The 22,716-nt window shown below is 36.1% G+C and overlaps 2 protein-coding genes across 2 annotated transcripts; one reads left to right on the top strand and one right to left on the bottom strand.

Annotated features, from left to right (window-relative positions):
- Nucleotides 1-8,383: 8,383 nt before the first annotated feature.
- On the bottom strand, nt 8,384-10,505 carry LOC140872510 (uncharacterized). The gene is made up of 3 exons (XM_073275355.1): nt 9,997-10,505; nt 9,297-9,456; nt 8,384-9,004 (listed from the first exon to the last, which is right to left on the bottom strand). The coding sequence occupies exons 1-3, from the start codon at nt 10,503-10,505 to the stop codon at nt 8,384-8,386; spliced, it is 1,290 nt and encodes a 429-aa protein (XP_073131456.1).
- A 3,824-nt stretch (nt 10,506-14,329) lies between these two features.
- Nucleotides 14,330-16,964, top strand: LOC140872509 (uncharacterized). Its single transcript, XM_073275354.1, has 5 exons — nt 14,330-15,512; nt 15,572-15,636; nt 15,716-15,946; nt 16,089-16,733; nt 16,872-16,964. The coding sequence occupies exons 1-5, from the start codon at nt 14,330-14,332 to the stop codon at nt 16,962-16,964; spliced, it is 2,217 nt and encodes a 738-aa protein (XP_073131455.1).
- The last annotated feature ends 5,752 nt before the right edge of the window (nt 16,965-22,716 follow it).

The raw sequence follows: 22,716 nt of genomic DNA, 5'->3' as shown, positions 1-22,716 counted from the left end.
TTCTTGAAAGTTCTTGCTAGTGTTCTTCGACTCTTTGATGATAAGCTTCAAGATGCTTTGATCTGCTGATTTTCTCGATTGAGTTTGTAAACTGAAGGAGTTCAGTTTACCTCTGATAACTTGAATATGTATGCTAGATTTCTTAGTGAGTCGGATATATTTCTGATGCCCTTATATTTCTATTTATACTCGACGGGCAACGACTGTTATTTGAATTCAAATCAATACCGTTAGCTTGTTTTTTTCACAAACATTCTCTGCCATCCATAGTACACTGGCATACTCTGATTATTCGGCATTTTGTCTTGTACGGAGAAGTCTATCTATAAGAGTTTGTGTAAATCAGTCTTGCTTGCTTAGTCTTTGGATGATTGAGTTTCCCTCTTGTTGAATCAATTTATCTCTTGAGGAACTCATTCAGTTTAGCTAGGTAAACTGAGTGTTGTTTGTCTTTAATCTTCGATTGAGCTCTGATCAATAGTCAACTCAGTTTATATTTCCTAGTTTAACTATGTAGTATCAGTCAAGTTCAGAAAATAGATCAGTTTAAGTTCCTTGTTCGTGATGCTTGTAACAATCAGTTGACCTATGAGGTAGACTGAATTTTATCAATATCAAATCTCTGTGAGTTCCAACAAAAACAAATTTGGCACCAGCTGAGCATGTAAGCATGCACGTTAGTACGTACGTAGGTAACAAAACCGTATACAATTAAAACTTAAAAATATTAAAATTTTGTTAACAAAATTTTAATTCAATACATCTAGTTTTTGTAAAAAAAATAATTAAAACTTAATTTTCACTAGTTTTAGATTTAGTCTGAAGACCGTGCTAGCTAGATAAATTATATTAAGCAAGCTAATGCACCAAGTTCGCCGAAAAATGTTGGAATGAAAATCAAACTCATTATCATTGATCAAATACATACTTACTTTGCCAACTCGAATGCCTCGTAGTGAAACCTATTATAATTATTTACATATGTAAGGAAAACATTCAATATTAAGTACGCATGTGATAACATATATTCGACTCTTATATGGATTAATATGGCCTCAGGAATTTTTCTTTAACGTACTCCGATTGGACTTTAATATGTCGATTTTCTTTTTTTTTTTTTTAAAGAAAACAATAATTGAAAATAAAAATTGAGTATAGTATATCATGTACAAATCATAAGAATACAAACAACCGGATAACAATATTTCAATTAATTGATCTACTATAAGAGTAGTACTCAAATCATGCATCCAATGATTCATATTTTTACAAATGAGCGTAATTAATGATATATTATTGACGTGAAAAATCATGAGACATTAGATCAATGATTAGGATAATATCCATAAGGTAGATTGAACTCAACCATATTTATATCACATTCCAAAAGTAACAAAGAAATAATAAATCCTAGATATTTAATGTCGGATTCTTGAATTTTTTAATTAAAAAAATTGGAAGGTGTATTAATTTATAAATAGTTGATAATTTTATTATGACTACATTCCAAATCAGGGATTACAAATAAGAGTAATAGGTATAAATCCAATCCGAACATCTCAAAACACACAACATAATATATGTTGTTGCTTTTGGACAATTTAACTCGGAAGAAGAGGCCATGTTGACATTAAAACCCATCAAGTTGATGTAGGAAGAAATTGATATTGCCTGATTAACGAAGATCCAAGTACTTCACAGAAATATATGAGTGTTCGGATTATACATGATATATAGTTTTTTTAAAAAAAGAATTTCGTAGATTGCTACATGTATCATAGAACAAAGTGAATGGTGTTGGGGTTGTTCGACAATGACATTCTGACATTTAAGTCAGTATTTGTACAATAAAATTCTAAAGAACAAGATCATTTGATTAGAGATAGCATACCTTAATAATGAGGTGAGTTGAAGTACTATTTTTAAATTTTCTTATAATTTTATGTGATTGGACCAGATCATTTAGGTTTGTGTCCAGAGATAGTCAAATTGAGTCATAATCCATCCGAAGATCATTTAGGTTTGTGTCCAGAGATAGTCAAATTGAGTCATAATCCATCCAAAGCAATATTTGTCGCCATGCATTGTTCTTGTTGAGAGATCGAGTTATTGTTCTATATAAAAAATTGAAGCTACACATTACCATCAATTGTAGCATTTAGTTAAATGAAAAGTGTTTGGTCCCATGGGTTGAAATTGATTTTTTTTATACGAAAATTGCAAATTAAATTTAATAGATAAATTAGGAATATTCGATATAATATAGAACAATTTCAACTAAATAAAGAATTGATCGATAACTAAAATATTCAGTCTCACCTTTAAATATATATTAAAAATAAAAACTAAATAAAAAAGAACGAGGAAGGTTTAGTTTGAGATTTTGAGTGGTGATTGTTGGAATAAGCAGCATGGTAAAATTTGGTGTAGTGTTGATTACGGCCCACTTGACTCTTTTGGTTACGCTGGCCAACTTTGTTTGACTACATTACATCTTCTTGCTTTAATAATTGGCCTAAAAATAATTATTTAATTAGGTTGTGATATTTAGAGATTTATATATCATGTCATTTTATAACTTTCATCTCACACACATGCATATATATATATATATATATATGCATGTGTGTGAGATGAAAGTTATAAAATGATATATATATATATATATGTATATATATATATATTGTTCATATGTTTAATTAGTGAAAACCTTTTGCGAAAAAGACAAATAATAATAATATATAATTATATAAAACATAAGAAAATTTTTAATTTTGGTCCGATAATTTCTCTTTGTATATATACTTCTGACCAATTTACATGTATGTCTTTTTCCCCTCAACTTTTTACTGTTATCTTAATCAAACAAAATAATTATGTACTTTTTCTATCCAAGGGTATTTAATGCATTTCATTCACATTAGACATTATAGTCAAACTTTTCATTACCAAAACAAACACGTTATTATTTATCATCTGTACTTTTGTTATACTTTGAATCTCATTAACTTTTTTTTCATTTATCATTAATTATTCTGATGATGTCGATTTTTTACCTCGGGTTCGATTTGGTAGAATGGATCCTCCAACTTCTTTATAAAACAGGTCGGGTCGGGCACCACTGAAATCTGCACAAGCAACAGCTAGGTCAGGGGGCGCCGAAAGTTTTTTCGGCATGACCCCTCCGATGCCTAAGTTAGTGTCTTGAAGGCAGAAGGTATGATTAATGCGAAAACTGAGAGATATGGGTGCGTGAATATAAGAGTAAGAGAGAATGATGATGAATAGTGAGTAATGAATAATGAATAATGAATAATCACAACCATAACAGTACCTGTATTTATAGGGCAAAAATAGTAAGTTACCTAGTCGAATTATAAAATGTCATGGACTAGGACTCTTCATTCATTGGTCCCTTTGTAAGCTTATCTCTATCTCGTGAATATTTGAAAAGATCCAGGCTTATCTCATATATATCAGAGTCCTACTTGAACTCGAAAAAAATACTTGCGACCCATTAAAAACAGCCTAGATCAACCCATAATGACCAGCCCTGGTCAAAGTCCAACATAGCCCAAACTGGGCTGGACCTTGACATGTTGGGTCATATCGGGTAAACCCATTATAAACGGGCTCGGGTTGAAATATTTTCTCGGGGTAACAATAGTACCTCCCGAACTGGTCTAAAAGAAGAATAAGTTTAGACCAAGAATGTAGACCGGACCCGAACTACATGTGCCTCCTTGGACAGCCCAGATTTGAATTCGCGTGATGTGTTTTCAACGAACGGTTTAGATGAAAGTCTGATTAGAACATAGCTCAAATAAAGAGCAAGAGATGACAACCTGATGAAACTGAGCTCAAATAAAGAGCTGTAGATAACAATTGATGTTGCCGAGCGGATCGGGCTTTTAAGATAACCACGAGTTGCGTGGGATTACATGATGCCGAGCTTGGTCGGGCTTTGGAGAATACCACTTACGTGGATTTATGACGCCACTGATGTGGATTTTTTGATGCCACTAATGTGGGCTTTTGATGCCGGACCTGCCCGGGCTTTGTATTCCACTGATGTGGGCCACTGATGTGGACTTTGAATGCCGGACCTGCCCGGGCTTTTAGTTCCACTGATGTGGTCCTTGAGTGCCAGACCTGCCTGGGCTTTTTAGTTCCACTGATGTGGTCCTTGAATGCCAGACCTGCCTGGGCTTTTAAAATTTTGAACCATAGATTGGGCCTTACAACGAGATTGCATGCCCAATGTGATATAATTGGGCCTTATAGCAAGATAGCACGCCCGATATGATATAATTGGGCCTTACTGCGAGATTGAATGCCCGATATGATATAATTGGGCCTTACTGCGAGATTGCACGCCCGATATGATATAATTGGGTCTTATAGCGAGATGACATGCCCGATGTGATATAATTGGGCCTTACAGTGAGATTGCAAGCCCGATATGATATAATTGGGCCTTACTGCGAGATTGCACGCCCGATATGATATAATTGGGCCTTATAGCGAGATGACATGCCCGATGTGATATAATTGGACCTTACAGCGAGATTGCATGCCCGATATGATATAATTGGGCCTTACTGTGAGATTGCATGCCCGATAAATAAATCCTGGAGGGGCTTACTGCTAGATTGCATGCCCAAGATTGATATATGTATGACTTGGAGATTCATATCCCATGATCTGCAATCCTCTATGAATTAGGTCAAAATCTCATCATTATTAAACATTGTAAAATAAACACTTATCTGTTGTAGGGATGCGTGTAGGGATGAGTTGCTGCAAACAAATATTATGAGATGGGATTGAAATATTATCAAGAAATTAATATTATATCACCATATTTATCAAGATGATGACACGCACAGATTCGATGTATGTGAATATGGCAGCTTATATTTGGCCGTATATGCCATGATAAGAACCTTTTCATCTGTGGAGCTATTATGAATAGAAGACAAGCAACACAGATCGAATAAATCCATAGCAAGCAATATGAACATGTAGTATGCTCAAATAAAAGTGTGTTGGCCAAAAGAAAGAGACTGAATGAGTCCGGTCAACTTCACAGAACAATTTAAAATACGCAGATAAACCATCACTAAATTCCATAAATATGCAAATCCTTGAAATAGCTCCAATCAACTGATAAAATATAGATATAATTGATCAATCCGTCAAAGGGACATTGGCCTCGGCAAATACATTCTTGAAGATATTAAATTCTAATTTCCAATGAGATCAATTACCGATTGCCCATATTAAATTCTAATTCCCAATGAGATCGGTGATCCAAAGTCGTGAAGTAAAAGTCCAAAAATCATTATTGCACAATCACAATTCCTTGGCCGTTTGAATTTTTTTTTTCTTTTTCCACCTTTTTTCAACGGTAGAGATCATATAATCATGGGAATAAATGTCGTTCCCACAGACGGCGCCAATTGATGATGTCGATTTTTTACCTCGGGTTCGATTTGGTAGAATGGATCCTCCAACTTCTTTATAAAACAGGTCGGGTCGGGCACCACTGAAATCTGCACAAGCAACAGCTAGGTCAGGGGGCGCCGAAAGTGTTTTCGGCATGACCCCTCCGATGCCTAAGTTAGTGTCTTGAAGGCAGAGGGTATGATTAATGCGAAAACTGAGAGATATGGGTGCGTGAATATAAGAGTAAGAGAGAATGATGATGAATAGTGAGTAATGAATAATGAATAATGAATAATGAATAATCACAACCATAACAGTACCTGTATTTATAGGGCAAAAATAGTAAGTTACCTAGTCGAATTATAAAATGTCATGGACTAGGACTCTTCATTCATTGGTCCTTTGTAAGCTTATCTCTATCTCGTGAATATTTGAAAAGATCCAGGCTTATCTCATATATATCAGAGTCCTACTTGAACTCGAAAAGAATACTTGCGACCCATTAAAAATAGCCTAGATCAACCCATAATGACCAGCCCTGGTCAAAGTCCAACATAGCCCAAACTGGGCTGGACCTTGACATGTTGGGTCATCTTGGGTAGACCCATTATAAACGGGCTCGGGTTGAAATATTTTCTCGGGGTAACATATTCTTTCATTCACTTCAAACGATATCTGAATATATAATCTACATTTATTAATATGGAACAAATTATATGACTACATATAAATATATATGTAGTACAAAAACTATTACGTGAACTTTCCTTCAAATCAAGAATAACATAACCGAGTCCTGTAAAATTACAGTTTTCTTAAAACAGATTCGTCCCCTCCCGGATGTGCTCGGAGGATCACAACGGACGTCTGTTACCATGATACAACGAAAAAACCTTGTAGTCACCTAGCACGGAGGTACTACACCGGCGAACTGATGATGTATCGCAACAATATCACGTAGAAGCTCAAAACTGAGAACAAGTAAGAAACTCAGTAGTTGAGAAAAGCAGAGCAAAAGCATTCACGAGCTGAAGCAAGAGGCAAGGTTCACGAGCTGAAAATATAAAAGCTTACGCAGCTGCTCTGAACAAAGAAGAAAACAAAAGGCAAGTGAACAAAAGTATTTCATGCAAAGAGAATTGTTATGCTTCTGAAGAATGAATACTTCCACTTAATATAGGCATTAAGGCTACTACCAAAATTTGCTGGCAGATGGAATTTTACATTAATTATGGCCAATCAGAGCACTAGCAGCCGGACAAAGGAGCTATCAATTAGCTGGGCATTTATTGAGGGATGGCCGAGCACCTTTAATTCCATTCACATTTCCATTCACATTAATGAATGGGCCAACAATCCCCCGCATGAATGGAAATTTAAAGATAAACGAAGAAATACGTAATAAAGTTCAACAGTTGAATCCTGCATAGGATAGGTAGGTGTTACCCTTTGAACCTTCCCTTGTGAAAGCATAAAAATTCACTGGTTGACAGTAGACGCGATATCTTTGAATTGTACATCCGTTCATGTAAATTAAGATATACTTCACACAGGAATCTTCTTGATACAATTCAGTTCTCATGATCGTGTTTGTTTTGGCCATGAACACTTGCCTGGTTCTGTGAGAGGGTCTAGAATTGTGTCTTGCAATTCCTTCAAAGCAGCCCCACTTCTCTCTCACATAGGTGATTCTATGTTTAATTCCATTAGAATCATTAAAAGTCATATGTTTATCCTCAATACTCATTGTTTTATAATAGGAATAGACTAGGGATTACCCCCACAGTGATCTATCAAACCAGTGCGATTAGGTTTTACCATTGAACCTAGTTCTTGGGATCTCCAGTAAGCTTAGGTTGGGTTTTCCTTCGCACCAATTTATTCTTTAGGCTTCAGTCTCATTCCTTTTGACGATTTTGCAACTAACTCTCTGTTTAACCCTTTGGTTAATGGATCCGCTATATTATCCTTTGATTTTACATAATCAATAGAGATAACTCCAGTTGAGAGTAGTTGTCTAATGTTATTGTGTCTACGACGTATATGTCTAGACTTACCATTATACCTATTGCTCTGTGCTCTTCCGATTGCAGATTGGTTATCACAATGAATACAAATAGCCGGTACAAGTTTTACCCATCCTGGAACATCTTCTAAGAATAGACGCAACCATTCAGCCTCTACAGCACACTTATCAAGTGCTATAAGCTCAGATTCCATCTTGGATCTGGCTATTACAGTTTGTTTAGAAGATTTTCATGCAATTGCTGCACCTCCTAAAGTGAATATAAATCCACTTGTAGATTTTGAATCTTTCATATCAGATATCCAGTTTGCATCACTGTATCCTTCAATAACAGCGGGATATCTAGTATAGTGCAGCCCATGGTCACGAGTGTATCTTAAATACCTTAGCAATCTGAAATTTCTTTCCAGTCGTCAGCTCCTGGATTACACGTGAATCTGCTCAATTTGCTTACAGCATAGGCTATGTCTGGTCGTGTACAACTCATTAAGTACATCAGACTTCCAATGACTCGAGAGTATTTTAATTGGGAGATACTCTCACCCCGATTCTTCAATAGATGTTGACTTGTATCTATTGGGGTTCTAGCCAATGCAGAATCATCCTTATTAAATTTCTCAAGAATTTTATCCACATAACGTGATTGACTTAGAACCACCCTTCGGATGTTCTATGAATTTTACTTCCAAGGATGATTTCGGCTAATCCCAAATCTTTCATGTTGAATTTTGAGTTCAACAATTTCTTAGTGGATGGAATCATCTTATCATTACTCCCGATGATAAGCATGTCATCTACGTAAAGACATAAAATGACATATTCATTTTCATTGTCTTTAACGTATACACATTTATCACATTCATTGATTTTAAATTCACTTTCTAGCATGACTTTATCAAATTTTTCATGTCATTGTTTTGGTGCTTGCTTTAAGTCATACAAAAACTTCACCAATTTACAAACCTTATTTTCTTGCCCACGTGCAGAAAATCCCTCAGGTTGTTTCATGTAAATTTTTTCTTCTAAATCTCCATTTAGAAAAGCAGTATTTACATCCATTTGGTGTACTTCAAGATTCCACAAAGCGGCAATTGCAAGTATCACCCGGATTGAAGTTATTCTTGTTACTGGAGAATAAGTGTCAAAGTAATCAAGCCCTTCACATTGACGGTAACCCTTGATTACCAATCTGACTTTATACTTATCTATTGTTCCATCTGATTTCATCTTCCTTTTGAAAATCCATTTAGAACCTAGAGGTTTACTTCCTGGAGGAAGGTCCACTAGTTCCCATGTATGATTTTGCAAAATAGATTCTATTTCAGAATTTATAGCCTCTTTCCATTGAGGTCCTTCAGATGAATTCACAGCTTCATTGAAGCTTTGAGGTTCACTTTCCATCATGAAAGTGATGAAATCCGGACCAAAGGATTTCTCAATTCTAGCTCTTTCGTTACGTCTAGGTTCAACCTCATGGTCAACCTCTTGTTTCATTGTCTCGTGAGGTCTTTTAGATGAACCTGGTTCTTCCTTAGATTTGCAAGGGAACACATTTTCAAAAAAATGAAGCATTTCTTGATTCCATTATTGTATTCTTATGAATGTCAGGTATTTGAGATTCATATACAATAAATCAATAAGCGCTACTGTTGTGTGCATATCCAATGAAAATGCAATCAACAGTTTTAGGTCCAATCTTGACCTTTTTCGGAGTAGGTACAACTACTTTAGGAATACACCCCCACACTCGCAAATATTGATATGATGGTGTTCTTTCTTTCCATAACTCATATGTACTTTTATCTTGATTCTTTCGGGATACCTTATTTAAAAGATAATTAGCTGTTAGAACAGCTTCTCCCCATATGTTATGTGATAAACCAGAACTCAATAACAGTTCATTCATCATTTCTTTCAAAGTGCGATTTTTCCCCTCTGCAACACCATTTTGCTGAGGCGAATAAGGTGCAGTTCTTTCGTGTCTAATACCATGTTGAGAACAAAACTCAGCAAAAGGTGATTCATGCTCACCTCCACGATCACTTCTTAGCACCTTAATTTTCTTGTCAAGTTGGTTTTCAACTTCACTTTTATAGTGGACAAATTTTCCTTCATCTTTACTTTTAAGAAGATACACATAGCAATATTTTGTGTTATCATCAGCAAAAGTAATGAAGTATTTATTTTCACCACGCGTTTACCCTTTTTTTAAATCACATATATCAATGTGAATTAAATCAAGGGGTCCATTATTTTTTTCAATGGATTTGAAAAATGATCTTGTTAGTTTTTCCTCAACACAAATTTCACATTTGTGGTTTTTATCAATATGAAATGTGGGTATGTTTTTCAAGTTAATTAATCTATGAATTGTATCATAATTAACATGTTCTAGTCTACCATGCCACAAATTGAAAGACTCGAGCAAATAAATAGAAGCATTCACTTTATTTATTTTTGGCTTAATAGTCATTACATTGAGTTTAAACAAGCCATTACAAACATAACCCTTTCCAACAAACATTCCATATTTGGACAAAACAAACTTATCTGACTCAAAAACAATACGAAAACCATGCTTATTCAAAAGCGAACCAGACACCAAATTCTTTCGAATTTCTGGCACATATAATACATTGTTAAGAGTCAGCTCTTTCCTGGATGTCATTTTCAAGATCACTTTCCCTTGTCCTTTGATATCAGAGGTAGCAGAATTGCCCATAAACAATTTTTCACCATTCTTTGATTCATCAAGAGTAGCAAATATGTCCTTGTCATAACAAATATGATGGGTGGCACCAGTGTCGATCCACCATTCCCTTGGATTTGATCCAACCATATTTACTTCAGAAATGACATCACACAGGTCCATGTTTGAAACCTCTTTAGATATGTCCTCCAAGAGATTTTTCTCACGGTTTCTTGCAGTCAGCAGAGTTGTAGCCAGGAGCGCCACAATTATAGCACTTACCAAGAAACTTTTTTTTAAACATATCTTTCTTTGGACCCAACTTGGAGCCTCCAGCAGCATATTTCTTTGTCTTTGAATTTTTCTTCTGCTCAACAATATTAGCTTTAGCAGCACTTGGAGAATACAATCGTTTTTCAGAACTCTTGTTGTAACGCCCCGAAAAATACCCAATTAAATAATTTATGAGAATTGGAATTAAATTTCTAAGTTTCATAAATTAAAGGACTGAAATTGAAGTTTGGAGATAATCATGGACTAGATTGCAATTTTGGGAAAGATCAGGGACTAAACTGTAAATATGGGTTGACCTAAATTTCTAAGTTTCATAAATTAAAGGACTGAAATTGAGTATTTTTTGGGGCGTTACACTTGTTGTCTTCCTCGATACGAATTCGAACAATGAGCTCTTCAACATTCATCTCCTTTCATTTGTGCTTCAGATAATTCTTGAAATCATTCCAAGCCGGAGGCAACTTCTCAATAATAGCTGCCACTTGGAAAGTTTCACTAAGCATCATGCCCTCCGTGTGTATCTCATGCAAGAGCACTTGTAGTTCTTGAACTTGACTGATCACTGATTTAGAGTTAATCATCTTGTAGTCCAAGAATTTACCAACAATAAACTTTTTATCCCCGGCATCTTCGGTTTTATATTTCCGATCCAAAGACTCCCATAACTCTCGGTCCGTCTTTTTCTCACTATACACGTTGTAGAGCGAATCAGTCAAACCATTCATTATATAATTTCTACACAAAAAATCTGAATGGTGTCATGCATCAACTGCACTGAAGCTGCACATCTCCCTCAACAGATTTGGGAGCATCCTCAGAGAGGAACTTTGCTAGATTCAAAGTCGTTAGGTAAAACAACATTTTTTGTTGCCACCTTTTGAAATTCAAGCCTTCGAATTACTCCGGCCTATCAGCATGGCTTAGAGGCACCGTAGCAGCAGCAGGAAGAGTCATCTTTGTAGAATTTGAGTGAGTAGAATAAGCTTCCATAACTAAAGTTGATTCACGTAACGAAACGTCAAAAAATCTGTTTTAAGTTTGTAGTACAAAAACTATTACGTGAACTTTTGTTCAAATCAAGAATAACATAACCGAGGCCTGTAAAATTACAGTTTCCTTCAAATAGATTCGTCCCCTCCCGGATGTGCTCGTGAGGATCACGACAGACGTCTGTTTCCCAGTATACAACGGAAAAACCTTGTAGTCACCTAGCACGGAGGTACTACACCGGCGAACTGATGATGTATCGCAACAATATCACATAGAAGCTCAAAACTGAGAACAAGTAAGAAACTAAGTAGTTGAGAAAAGCAGAGCAAAAGCATTCACGAGCTGAAGCAAGAGGCAAGGTTCACGAGCTGAAAATATAAAAGCTTACGCAGCTGCTTTGAACAAAGAAGAAAACAAAAGGCAAGCGAACAGAAGTATTTCATGCAAAGAGAATTATTATGCTTAAGAAGAATACTTCCACCTAATATAGGCATTAAGGCTACTACCGAAAGTTGCTGGCAGATGGAATTTTACATCAATTATGGCCAATCAGAGCACTAGCAGCCGGAAAAAGGAGCTATCAATTAGCTGGGCATTTATTGAGGGATGGCCGAGCACCTTTAATTCCATTCACATTTCCATTCACATTAATGAATGGGCCAACAATATATATATATATATATATATATATATATATATATATGTATATATGTTATTGCACATATAACACGATGTTTGTATATTTATCATAATTTTTGTTGGGTTCTTATTACTCGAGTGCATTACCCTTGATGCAATCCACATGAAAAGTTAGTCGATAGTGACGACGATTAATTCGTTTTCCTCGAATGAGCCAGTGCTGCACATGTAGATGTCATGTGAGTGCGTTGATTGCATTGGGTTATTTGCTCTGCACTGCATCAACTGAACATTCGGAATATATTAAATTTTAATTTTTAATAAATTTATTCGTTAGATATAAATTAAAAGCCAAAGCAAGGAGAACCAATGAACTATCTCAAAATAACAAACTTATGCTTTATAATATTTTAAATTTTCTAAGTATTTGATGTTTTAAGTTGAGTATTAACTGTTAGCATATATTCTTGAAGATTTGTCTACGGATTTTATACCTTGTATCATCCGTACATATTAGGATAATATTATACATATCTTTATGTTATGATAGACAGTTAGCACTTGTATCTTGTATATATTAGTGCACAAAATAATCAATAACATTAAAGCATTTATTTCTCAACATTATATGGTATCAGCAGACCAATAGGCATATGTCATCCCCTCTCTCACGTCAATGGAATCCATCAACTCCACCGTTGCACCACCAGCCATCACCCCTCCACCTGCCACCACCTTAATTATCTATTTCAACATTGATGTCTGATAGTTGTGTTTGTGTTGCATATTTTAATATCATTTTATTGTTGTTTTTCATACATTTATGTGTTTTAATTACGTGTTTTGTTCATATTTCATGCATCGTGTCTTCATAACATGCTCCCGGTTTTATTGTGTAGGATGTAACAATTTGGTTGGAAAATGAAGACAGAGGTTTGGCCGCTCGATCTGCTGAACTCAACCGATCGAGCGGGTGTCATGGAACAACGAAGAATTGAAAATAGAAGTTTTTCGGATCGATCTGCTGAACTCAGCAGATCGAGCAGCCCGAAGAGAAAATTCGAAAAAGTTAAACAGAGAAATTCTGGCTCGATCTGCTGAACTCAGCAGATCAAGCGAGCTACGCAGTTCGGGAAAAATCCTTAAATTAGAAAATTTTATTTTTAAGGACTCTAGCCTTATTTAAGATTATTATTCCGATTATCACACTTGGAGGCTTAGAACGTGGAGAACATCTTTGAGCGGCTAGGTTTTTTCTCAGTTTTTTTAATTTTTCTTAGATTTACTTTTTCTTTCATGAAATCTTCTAGAGAATTCATGAATATTTTTGGCTAGGATTTAGAACTTGGTTGAGGAAGACAAGCCCTTGATTTATTTATTTGTGAGATTCGGTTTTTCATTGTTTGATTCCAATTGAGTATCAAGAGTTGTTTGGAATTGATTGTCATGATTGTGTATTTGATTATTGGATTGATCACCTTATATTTTTTCATACAAACTATATCTAAATTAGAATTTGAATCCGTATTTGTTTGAATCATCTGATTTGTGAAGCAACTACAATTAATAATCATCCGTTTGTGAGTTTATTAAATTGTAGGAACAACAATTGACTAGATTAAATACATCCTCTTGTGTATGTGTTGTCTAGATTCGTTAGTTTTAATAGTTTGCATGATGCCTTGGATTTAAATCTAATCGCTTGTATTGGGTTGATTCATTGGTAAGGGTTAATTTAGAACGCTTGTGTCTAGTTAATTAAGATTAAGGTGAAACATGAATTAAATTTTTTATGATGAATATTCAAATGTTAATTAATTATTTTTAGATAATCGAAGATCGAATGAATGATTTCAAGGGTGTAGTCGACCAATACCAAGGCTTGTTTCTAATTTATTTCTTCGTTATAATTTAATCTTTCTTGATAGTTGATAGAATTTCACTTTAAATTGCTTTTAAATTTTCAGTAGTTAATTTCAAATCTCAAACCCCTTTTTATTTTATTTTAGAAATTTTTAGAACACGATAAATTTTACTTTTCTCGTGGAAACGATCTCTACTCTCACTACTGCATATTTTACTTATCTGAGTTGAGTCGGGTAATTTGGACGCGACACGACTAAGCGCTACCAAATTTTGGCGCCGTTGCCGGGGAAGGCGTTTAATTTGATTGTGTTATTTTATTTATTTTCTTTTCATTATTTTGTTTATTTTCTTTCCCCGAGTGCTTCTCGGGTTTGTTAATGCTTTCAGGTGACTCTTCTGAAGAAGAATTTTCATACGACCCGAAGATTGAAATAACTTTGCATAGGCGAAGGAGAGAAGCTCGTAGGAAAAAAGAAGAGGACGAAATTCAGACTGAAATTCCTGAGGAAGAGATGGCTGCCAACGCAAATTTGAGCCTGAGACAACTGGGCACTTCTGATTTAAATCAGCAATCTTTATGCATTACTTTTCATACTCTAGAAAATTATGCTACATTTGAGTTGAAATCCGGATTAATTCACTTACTGCCTTCTTTTCATGGTCTCACAAGTGAGGATCCCCACAAATACTTGATGGAATTCCATATGGTATGCACGAGTATGAAACCTCATGGAGTAACAGAGGAGAAAATCCAACTGAGAGCCTTTCCTTTCTCTTTTAAGAGTGCAGCAAAGGATTGGCTGTACTATTTACCCTCTGGATCCATCACGACCTGGACTGAAATGAAGAGGATTTTTTTGGAGAAATATTTCCCAGCTTCTAGAGCAGCGAATATCAGGAAGGAAATATATGGGATCAAGCAATTTATGGGGGAATCACTTCACGAATACTGGGAGCGGTTCAAAAAGTCGTGTGCTAGCTTTTCGCAACATCAGATAAGTGAAAACCTTTTAATTCAATATTTCCATGAATGTTTGCTACCCCATGACAGGAATATGTTAGATGCGGCCAGTGGAGAAGTGTTTGTTGATAAGACACCACAAGCTGCAATGAACCTAATAGAGAATATGGCTGCCAATTCCCAAAAATTTGGCACCAACAAAAGTTACCATACGCCACGACAGAATAACGAGGTAAATGTCTCTTCTCTTGAGCAACAATTAATTGAACTGACGTTTCTTGTGCGTCAAATGGCTGTAGGGAATGGACAGACTGCGAAGGCATATGGAATTTGCACTGCTATGGAACATGCAACTGACATGTTTCCCACGCTTCAAGAGGGATCTATTGAACAAGTCAATGCAGCAGGAGGATTTCCAGGGCCACCACAGCAGAAGTATGATCCTTACTCCAACACATACAATCCAGGTTGGAAGGATCATCACAATCTTAGATACGGAAACCCTCCGGTGAATCAGCCTGCACCTCACGTGCAACCAAATAATCAAGCATATAGGCCACCCTATCCTCCACAGCAGCGTCCTCACATTCCAGCGCCTGGTGAGTTTCTAGAAAATATTGTTAAGGATCTTGTAACTAATACTTTAAATTTTCAACAGGAAACGAGAGCAAGTATCCAACACTTGAAAACTCAGGGGGGACAGTTGGCAACAACAATAAACAGGTTGGAGGCACAAGATTCTAGCAGTTTGCCATCACAATTGGTGAATCCGAAAGATAATGTGAGTGCAATAACTATAAAGAGTGGAAGGGAGTTGAAGGTTCATGAAGAAGTGGTACAAGCACCAGTACAAAACGAAGATGAGAGGAAATCTAAGGTAGTGGAGAGTGAACCTATTCAAAAGGAAGCACCAAGAGGTAAGTTTCCTCCTCTTTCTGAGTATAAACCTGTAGCTCATTTTCCCCTTGCATTGAAAGAGTCTAGGAAAGATGAAGGTATTAAGGGGTTGTATGAAAATTTTCGTAGATGTGAGGTAAATATTTCATTGTTAGATGTTATTAAGCAAGTACCTCGCTATGCTAAATTTTTGAAAGAATTATGTACTGCGAAAAGAAAAAAAACTAAAGGGATGTCAAAAAGTTGAATTAGGAGAAAATGTTTCTGCTGTGATTCAGAGAAAGATACCTACAAAATGCAAGGAGTCAGGTATGTTTTCGATTCCTAGTAAAATAGAAGATGTTCAGCTTGATACATCCATGTTAGATTTAGGAGCATCGATTAATGTCCTGCAATATTCTGTTTATCCTTCCTTAAAACTAAGGCCTTTGAATGAAACTGCAACTGTTATCCAGATGACTGATAGATCTACTATTTATCCTAGGGGTGTGATAGAGGATGTTCTTGGGCAAGTTGGTAATTTGGTTTTTCCTGTTGATTTTTATGTTCTTGACATGAAAAACAATGATTTGAAGAGCCCAATTTTGCTAGGAAGACCATTTCTTAAAACTTCAAAGTCTGTTATAGATGTTAATAATGGTACTCTCACTATGAAATTCGATGGGGAGATTGTCAAGTTTAATATTTTTGATAACCTGAATTTTTCTAGTTGTGAAAGTGCTGTTAATAATCTTGATATCAATGATTACTTGTCACAAGAGCACAAGAAAGTTGTGAATGAGTGTAAGTTGAAGGAAGTAGTAGCAAGACCTGTTAAAATTTCTCTTTTTGATCTGCAGGAACCCGAAGCTGAAGAACCTAAGAATTCTAGGAATTCAAAGAAGAGACCAAAATTAACTGTGAAAGTGCTCAAGTGGGTGAAGGTGGACAAGGGAATTAGATATGAACCACCATAAGCATCAGAAGCATGCAGTCGGGCCAAAGACTGTAAACAGAGGCGCTGGCTGGGAGGCAACCCAGTGTTCTTTCCTTTCATTTTAGTTTTTTTTCGTTGTTTTCAGAACCGAGTGTCGCCACCTCCGCAGTCCGAGTTTCAATATGATACTTCCATTATTCCATTAGATATGGAAGAGGACGACACCACCAACACTTGAACCAGGGGAGTTTTGTTTTACATTTGCATCGCATTGTCATTTTGTTCTTTGTGTTGCTGTGTTTTTGTGTTTCGAAGCATTGAGGGCAATGCTTTAGCTAAGTGTGTGTGTGTGTGTGGGGGGGGGGGGGGGTGTATGCATTGCTTGCATTTTGTTTTGCATTTGTTTTGCATTTGTTTTGTTGCATATTTGCATATAGTTCGTGATTTGTGTTGTCGTTGTTTCATGTGTTTAGTATGCATAAGTAGAAGATGATTTTTAGCCTATGATGATGAAGTTGAAAAAAAAATTAAAACTTTTGAAATTTTTTTTACTCTTGATTGGACATGTTTAACCAGTGAATTGTAGCGATATATTAGATGTTGTTGATGTCTGTTGGACCATTGCATGAAAATAGGTGTTTGTGGAACTTGATAGTTTTTTGAATCTCGATGATCTTGTTGATATGACATATACGATCTTGGGCGTAACCTGTTAAAAAAATTTTGTATTGCAAATTTTGTGAAAATAAAATTAACTCATCCGGGTTATGAGCAAGAAGATTGAAATCCTAATCATCTTGTTTTTTACTAAGTATGTGGATTAAATGGGTTTAAAAATTTGAAAATTTTTAAAATAATAATTTCATCTGGGCTTGGAATGTGATTGAAATTATATTCACTATTCCATAGCTAAGTTTGCGGATCTAATGGGATTGTAGTTTCATCCGGGCTATAGACAAGGGGATTGAAATTCAAATCATATCTAGTTATAGCTAAGTATGCGGGTAATTATTGGAACTTTAAAAATGTCGGGTGCAAAATCCGATGGTGCGTAATCATATCTCAAGAGAGTTGTGTTGTGTTGAAGGATTGTTGAAATGGGGGTTCTTGATATTGAAACTTACACTGAATTGTTATAGGTCGGCGAACAGTCTTGAAACTATATCTTTTGAAGTTGCATGTAGCTGGGATAACATGATACACACACACACTTTTACATTCTACTGTAGGTGTATTATGGAAAATCAAGAATATTCGTAAGCTTTTTTGTGTGAGAAACTTTGTTGAGGCTATGTTATGCATGATTCTTCCTTACTTATGTTTTTGTTATGTTTTCATTTTGTTTTTGCATGACTTGCTCGAGGGCGAGCAAGGATTAAGTGTGGGGGTATTTGATAGTTGTGTTTGTGTTACATATTTTAATATCATTTTGTTGTTGTTTTGCATACATTTATGTGTTTTAATTACGTTTTTTGTTCATATTTCATGCATCGTGTTTTCATAACATGCTCCCGGTTTTATTGTGTAGGATGTAACAATTTGGTTGGAAAATGAAGATAGAGGTTTGGCCGCTCAATCTGCTGAACTCAACCGATCGAGCGAGCGTCATGGAACAACGAAGAATTGAAAACAGAAGTTTTTCGGCTCGATCTGCTGAACTCGGCAGATTGAGCGGCCCGAAGAGAAATCTTGAAAAGTTAAACAGAGAAATTCTAGCTCGATCTGCTGAACTCAGCAGATCGAGCGAGCTGCGCAGTTCGGGAAAAAAATCCTTAAATTAGGAAATTTTATTTTTAAGGACTCTAGCCTTATTTAAGATTATTATTCCGATTATCAGACTTGGAGGCTTAGAACGTGGAGAACATATTTGGGAGGCTAGGTTTCTTCTCAGTTTTCTTAATTTTTCTTAGATTTACTTTTACTTTCATGAAATCTTCTGGAGAATTCATGAATATTGTTGGCTAGGCTTTTGAACTTGGTTGAGGAAGACAAGACCTTGATTTATTTATTTGTGAGATTCAATTTTTCATTGTTTGATTTCAATTGAGTATCAAGAGTTGTTTGGAATTGATTGTCATGCTTGTGTGTTTGATTATTGGATTGATCACCTGATGATTTTTTCATACAAACTATAGCTAAATTAGAATTTGAATCCGTAATTGTTTGAATCATCTGATTTGTGAAGCAACTACAATTAATAATCGTCCGCTTGTGAGTTTATTAAATTGTAGAAACAAAAATTGACTAGATTAAATACATTCGTTTGTGTATGTGTTATCTAGATTCGTCAGTTTTACTAGTTTGCATGATGCCTTGGATTTAAATCTAATCTCTTGTATTGGGTTGATTCATTGGTAAGGGTTAATTTAGAACGTTTGTGTCTAGTTAACTAAGATTAAGGTGAAACAAGAATTAAATCTCCAATGATGAATATTCAAATGTTAATTAATTATTTTTAGATAATCGATGATCGAATGAATGATTTCAAGGGTGTAGTCGACCGATACCAAGGCTTGTTTCAAATTGATTTCTTCGTTATAATTTAATCTTGCATGATAGTCGATAGAATTTCACTTTAAATTGCTTTTAATTTTCAGTAGTTAATTTCAAATCTCAAAACCCATTTTATTTTATTTTAGTAATTTTTAGAACACGATAAATTTCACTTTTCTCATGGGAACGATCCCTTCTCTCACTACTGCATGTTTTATTTATCTGAGTTGAGTCGGGTAATTTGGACGCGACACGACTAAGCGCTGCCAATGCCCAAGCCCCTCTCAAACTTACCTCCACAAACTATTCCGCCTAGCACCTCCAGTTTCGATTTCTTCTTATTGGATACGACCTCCTTGGCTTCGTTGATGGCTCCAACACATGTCCTCCCTGACCCCCTACACTCACCACCAACAACATACAAATACTGAACCCAGTCTACTCCCTTTGGATCCGTCAAGACCAACTCTTGCTAAACTCTATCATCAACGCTCTATCGCCCACTCCTCGTTTATAGCCTCGTCCCGCATGTCTCTTGAAGCGTGGTCAACGCTTGCAAAAACCTATGTCGCTCCAAGTCGGGGCTGCTTCATGCAACTCAAGGCTCAACTCTCTCATCCAGTCAAGGGTATGAAGTCCATCACCGAGCTCCTTCACGACATCATGAAACTCAAGGCATCAACACGTACAAACGTTTGTTTCTTAGGATACAACGGTTGAACCAGAATCAAAATAAACAAAAATTTGCTACTCCGGCGAGCTCGAATCGTACCTTCAATTTATCATCAAAAATGGATTCTAAATAAGAATCTAGCAATATGAAATGCAAGAGAATACTTGAGTGAGATCTTGAATATCTTTTTGTGTCTATGGATTGAGGAAATGGACACACTATTTACAAGCTTCAAAATTCACACCAAGAGTCATACAAAATTAATTAACTCAAGAATGTGAAGAGCCAAAAGACTCAAATTAACTCAAGAATGTGAAGAGTCAAAGGACGCTCTCACATTCATGAACCATAATTTTCATTCAAAAATTAATTTTAAACAAATTTCCAGCAATCTTCCACATGAATGAAAATTTATAGGAACCTTGATGATAAAGCTCTACAGTTGAATCTTGCTTAGGTTAGGTAGGTGTTACCCTTTGAACCTTATCGTATGAAATATATTTTCTTTACTAGACAACCAGTAGACATGATATCCTTGAATTGTTCTGGTGTTTGTGTAAATTAAGATATACTTCACACAAGACACTCTCTGATGCTATTCAGTTATAATAATTATGTTCGTTTTGGCCATGAACACACGTCTGGTTAGGCAAGAGGATCTAGAATTGATTCTTGCAATTTTTTTGAAGCGGCCCCACTTTTCTCTCACATGTGATTCTATGTTGCTTTCCATTAGAATCATTAAAAGTCATAGGTTTATCCTCAACATTCTCTGTTTCTAATAGGAATAGACTGGGGATAACCCCCAACAGTGATCTACCAAATTAATGTGATTAGGTTGTCCCATTGAACCTAGTCCTCGGGATCTCCAATCAGCGTAGGTTGGGTTTTTCTTCGCGCTAATTTATTCTATAGGCTTCAATCTCATTTATTTTGATGATTTCGCAACTAACTCTCTGTTTAACCCTTGGGTTAATGGATCCGTTATATTGTCTATAGTGACCTACTTCGAAATCACCTACTAAACAAAAGCTTAAGCATGCAATTAAATTTAAGATAAAAATAATCAAAATAAATGCAAAAACTTAAATCATAAACTAACTCGGCAGAATAAAACAGGTAAATAACTAGAAACCCAAGACAAATAATATACAACCCAATCGCATTAACTAAATATCGAATAGAATCTTAAACTAAATGCCACCGGTGACCCTTGCAACCAAGCTCTGGTCATCGAACAACCACTGAACTCTCTCTTGGTCCACCTGTAAACATGTATCATTGAATGGAGTGTCCAAGATAAAAGTAGGAATGTGAGCGCTAATGTCCAGTACAAAAGTATGAGTTTACATGTCTAAATGATGCATGCAACATGGAATATGAATGCTCTGGTACACTGGGATCAAGATGTGGAATAACATGCTCAGAACATAGGTGCCTCTAGTATGTGCACGCTGCTCCGAACATCCAGTGGGTCTAACACATACGGGACCCGATCTTGGACTCTCACTGTCCTGGGTAAACTGCACACGCTGTCCCATCGGTCCAGTGAGTGTCACACGGTGCCCAATCATGCGAGAAAACACAAGGGTTGAGAAACCCTAGAGACAACTGGCTATCTTGAATGGATACAAAGGATCAACATGTATACCAATGCCGCATACAAATCAAGAATAATATAATCATGCATCACATTCCAGATAATAATGCAACACATAAACATGCATACTCAGCTGGAAATCTTAGTCTGTACTTAAATACCTCAACTACTAGTCTAGCTGTACAACTATCTACAGTCCAAGCCTACAAGTCAAGACAAATCCAAATCACTACAAATTATCTAAAATTCATAACTAGACTAATTTCTACTCCCAAAATCTATTAAGAGTCTAGACTTATACATGCGTCCGTCGTCAGCCTGCTGATGTCGAAGAGCCAGACCCAAGCACAGCTTCGCTACAAGTCCCGTGGCACCTCGCTATCGTCCGAACCTCGAAAAGACAACTAAAACACTAAGAATTATTCACTGGCTCAAAACCCATATATAAAACATGGACCAACTATGAGAAATCTCACCCCTATTTATAGACCACGATCGGACCTTCCGATCGCAAGTTTGGACATTCTGTTCTCCCTTCGGAGCATTCAATCATCCAATCGGAGCTTCCGATCCCTGTCCACCGAACACATGTCCTGCGATTGGACAACTCAAGCTACTGACAAAGTTCAGACATTCCGATATGAGGGTTCGGAGCTTCCGATCTCTCACCCATCAAATCACCAATAAAAACTCATACTTTTTCTAACTGAGGGAGTTCGGAGCTTCTGAACTCACCATCTGCATCCGAGCTGCAACGCCCCCTTCCGATCCTGCCTTGGTTCAAGTTTGGATCTTCCGAACTACTCAAATTCTTGGAACCCTCCGAGCCATTTTCGAATGTCCTAAATTCGATTTTCTACTTATTTTTCCAAATAAGGACTCCTTAATAATGTCTTACCACTTTAAACATACTTAGCTATTTTAATTGCTTAAAATGGAATCGGGTCCTTTGATTTACATAGTCAATAGAGATAACTCCAGTTGAGAGCATTTGTCTAATGGTATTGTATCTACGATGTATGTGTCTAGATTTACCATTATACATATTGTTTTTTGTCATTCTGATCGCAGATTGGTTATCACAGTGTATGCATATAGCCGACACAGGTTTCATCCATCCTGGAACATCTTCTAAGAAAAGAAGCAGTCGTTCAGCCTCTTCAGCACACTTGCCTAGGGCTTTGAACTTAGATTCCATCGTGGATCTGACTATTACAGTTTGTT

This window comes from Henckelia pumila, unplaced genomic scaffold (genome assembly GCF_033568475.1).
Source record: "Henckelia pumila isolate YLH828 unplaced genomic scaffold, ASM3356847v2 CTG_466, whole genome shotgun sequence".
Taxonomy (NCBI): Eukaryota; Viridiplantae; Streptophyta; class Magnoliopsida; order Lamiales; family Gesneriaceae; genus Henckelia; species Henckelia pumila.
This window is presented reverse-complemented; position numbering and strand designations above follow the sequence as displayed.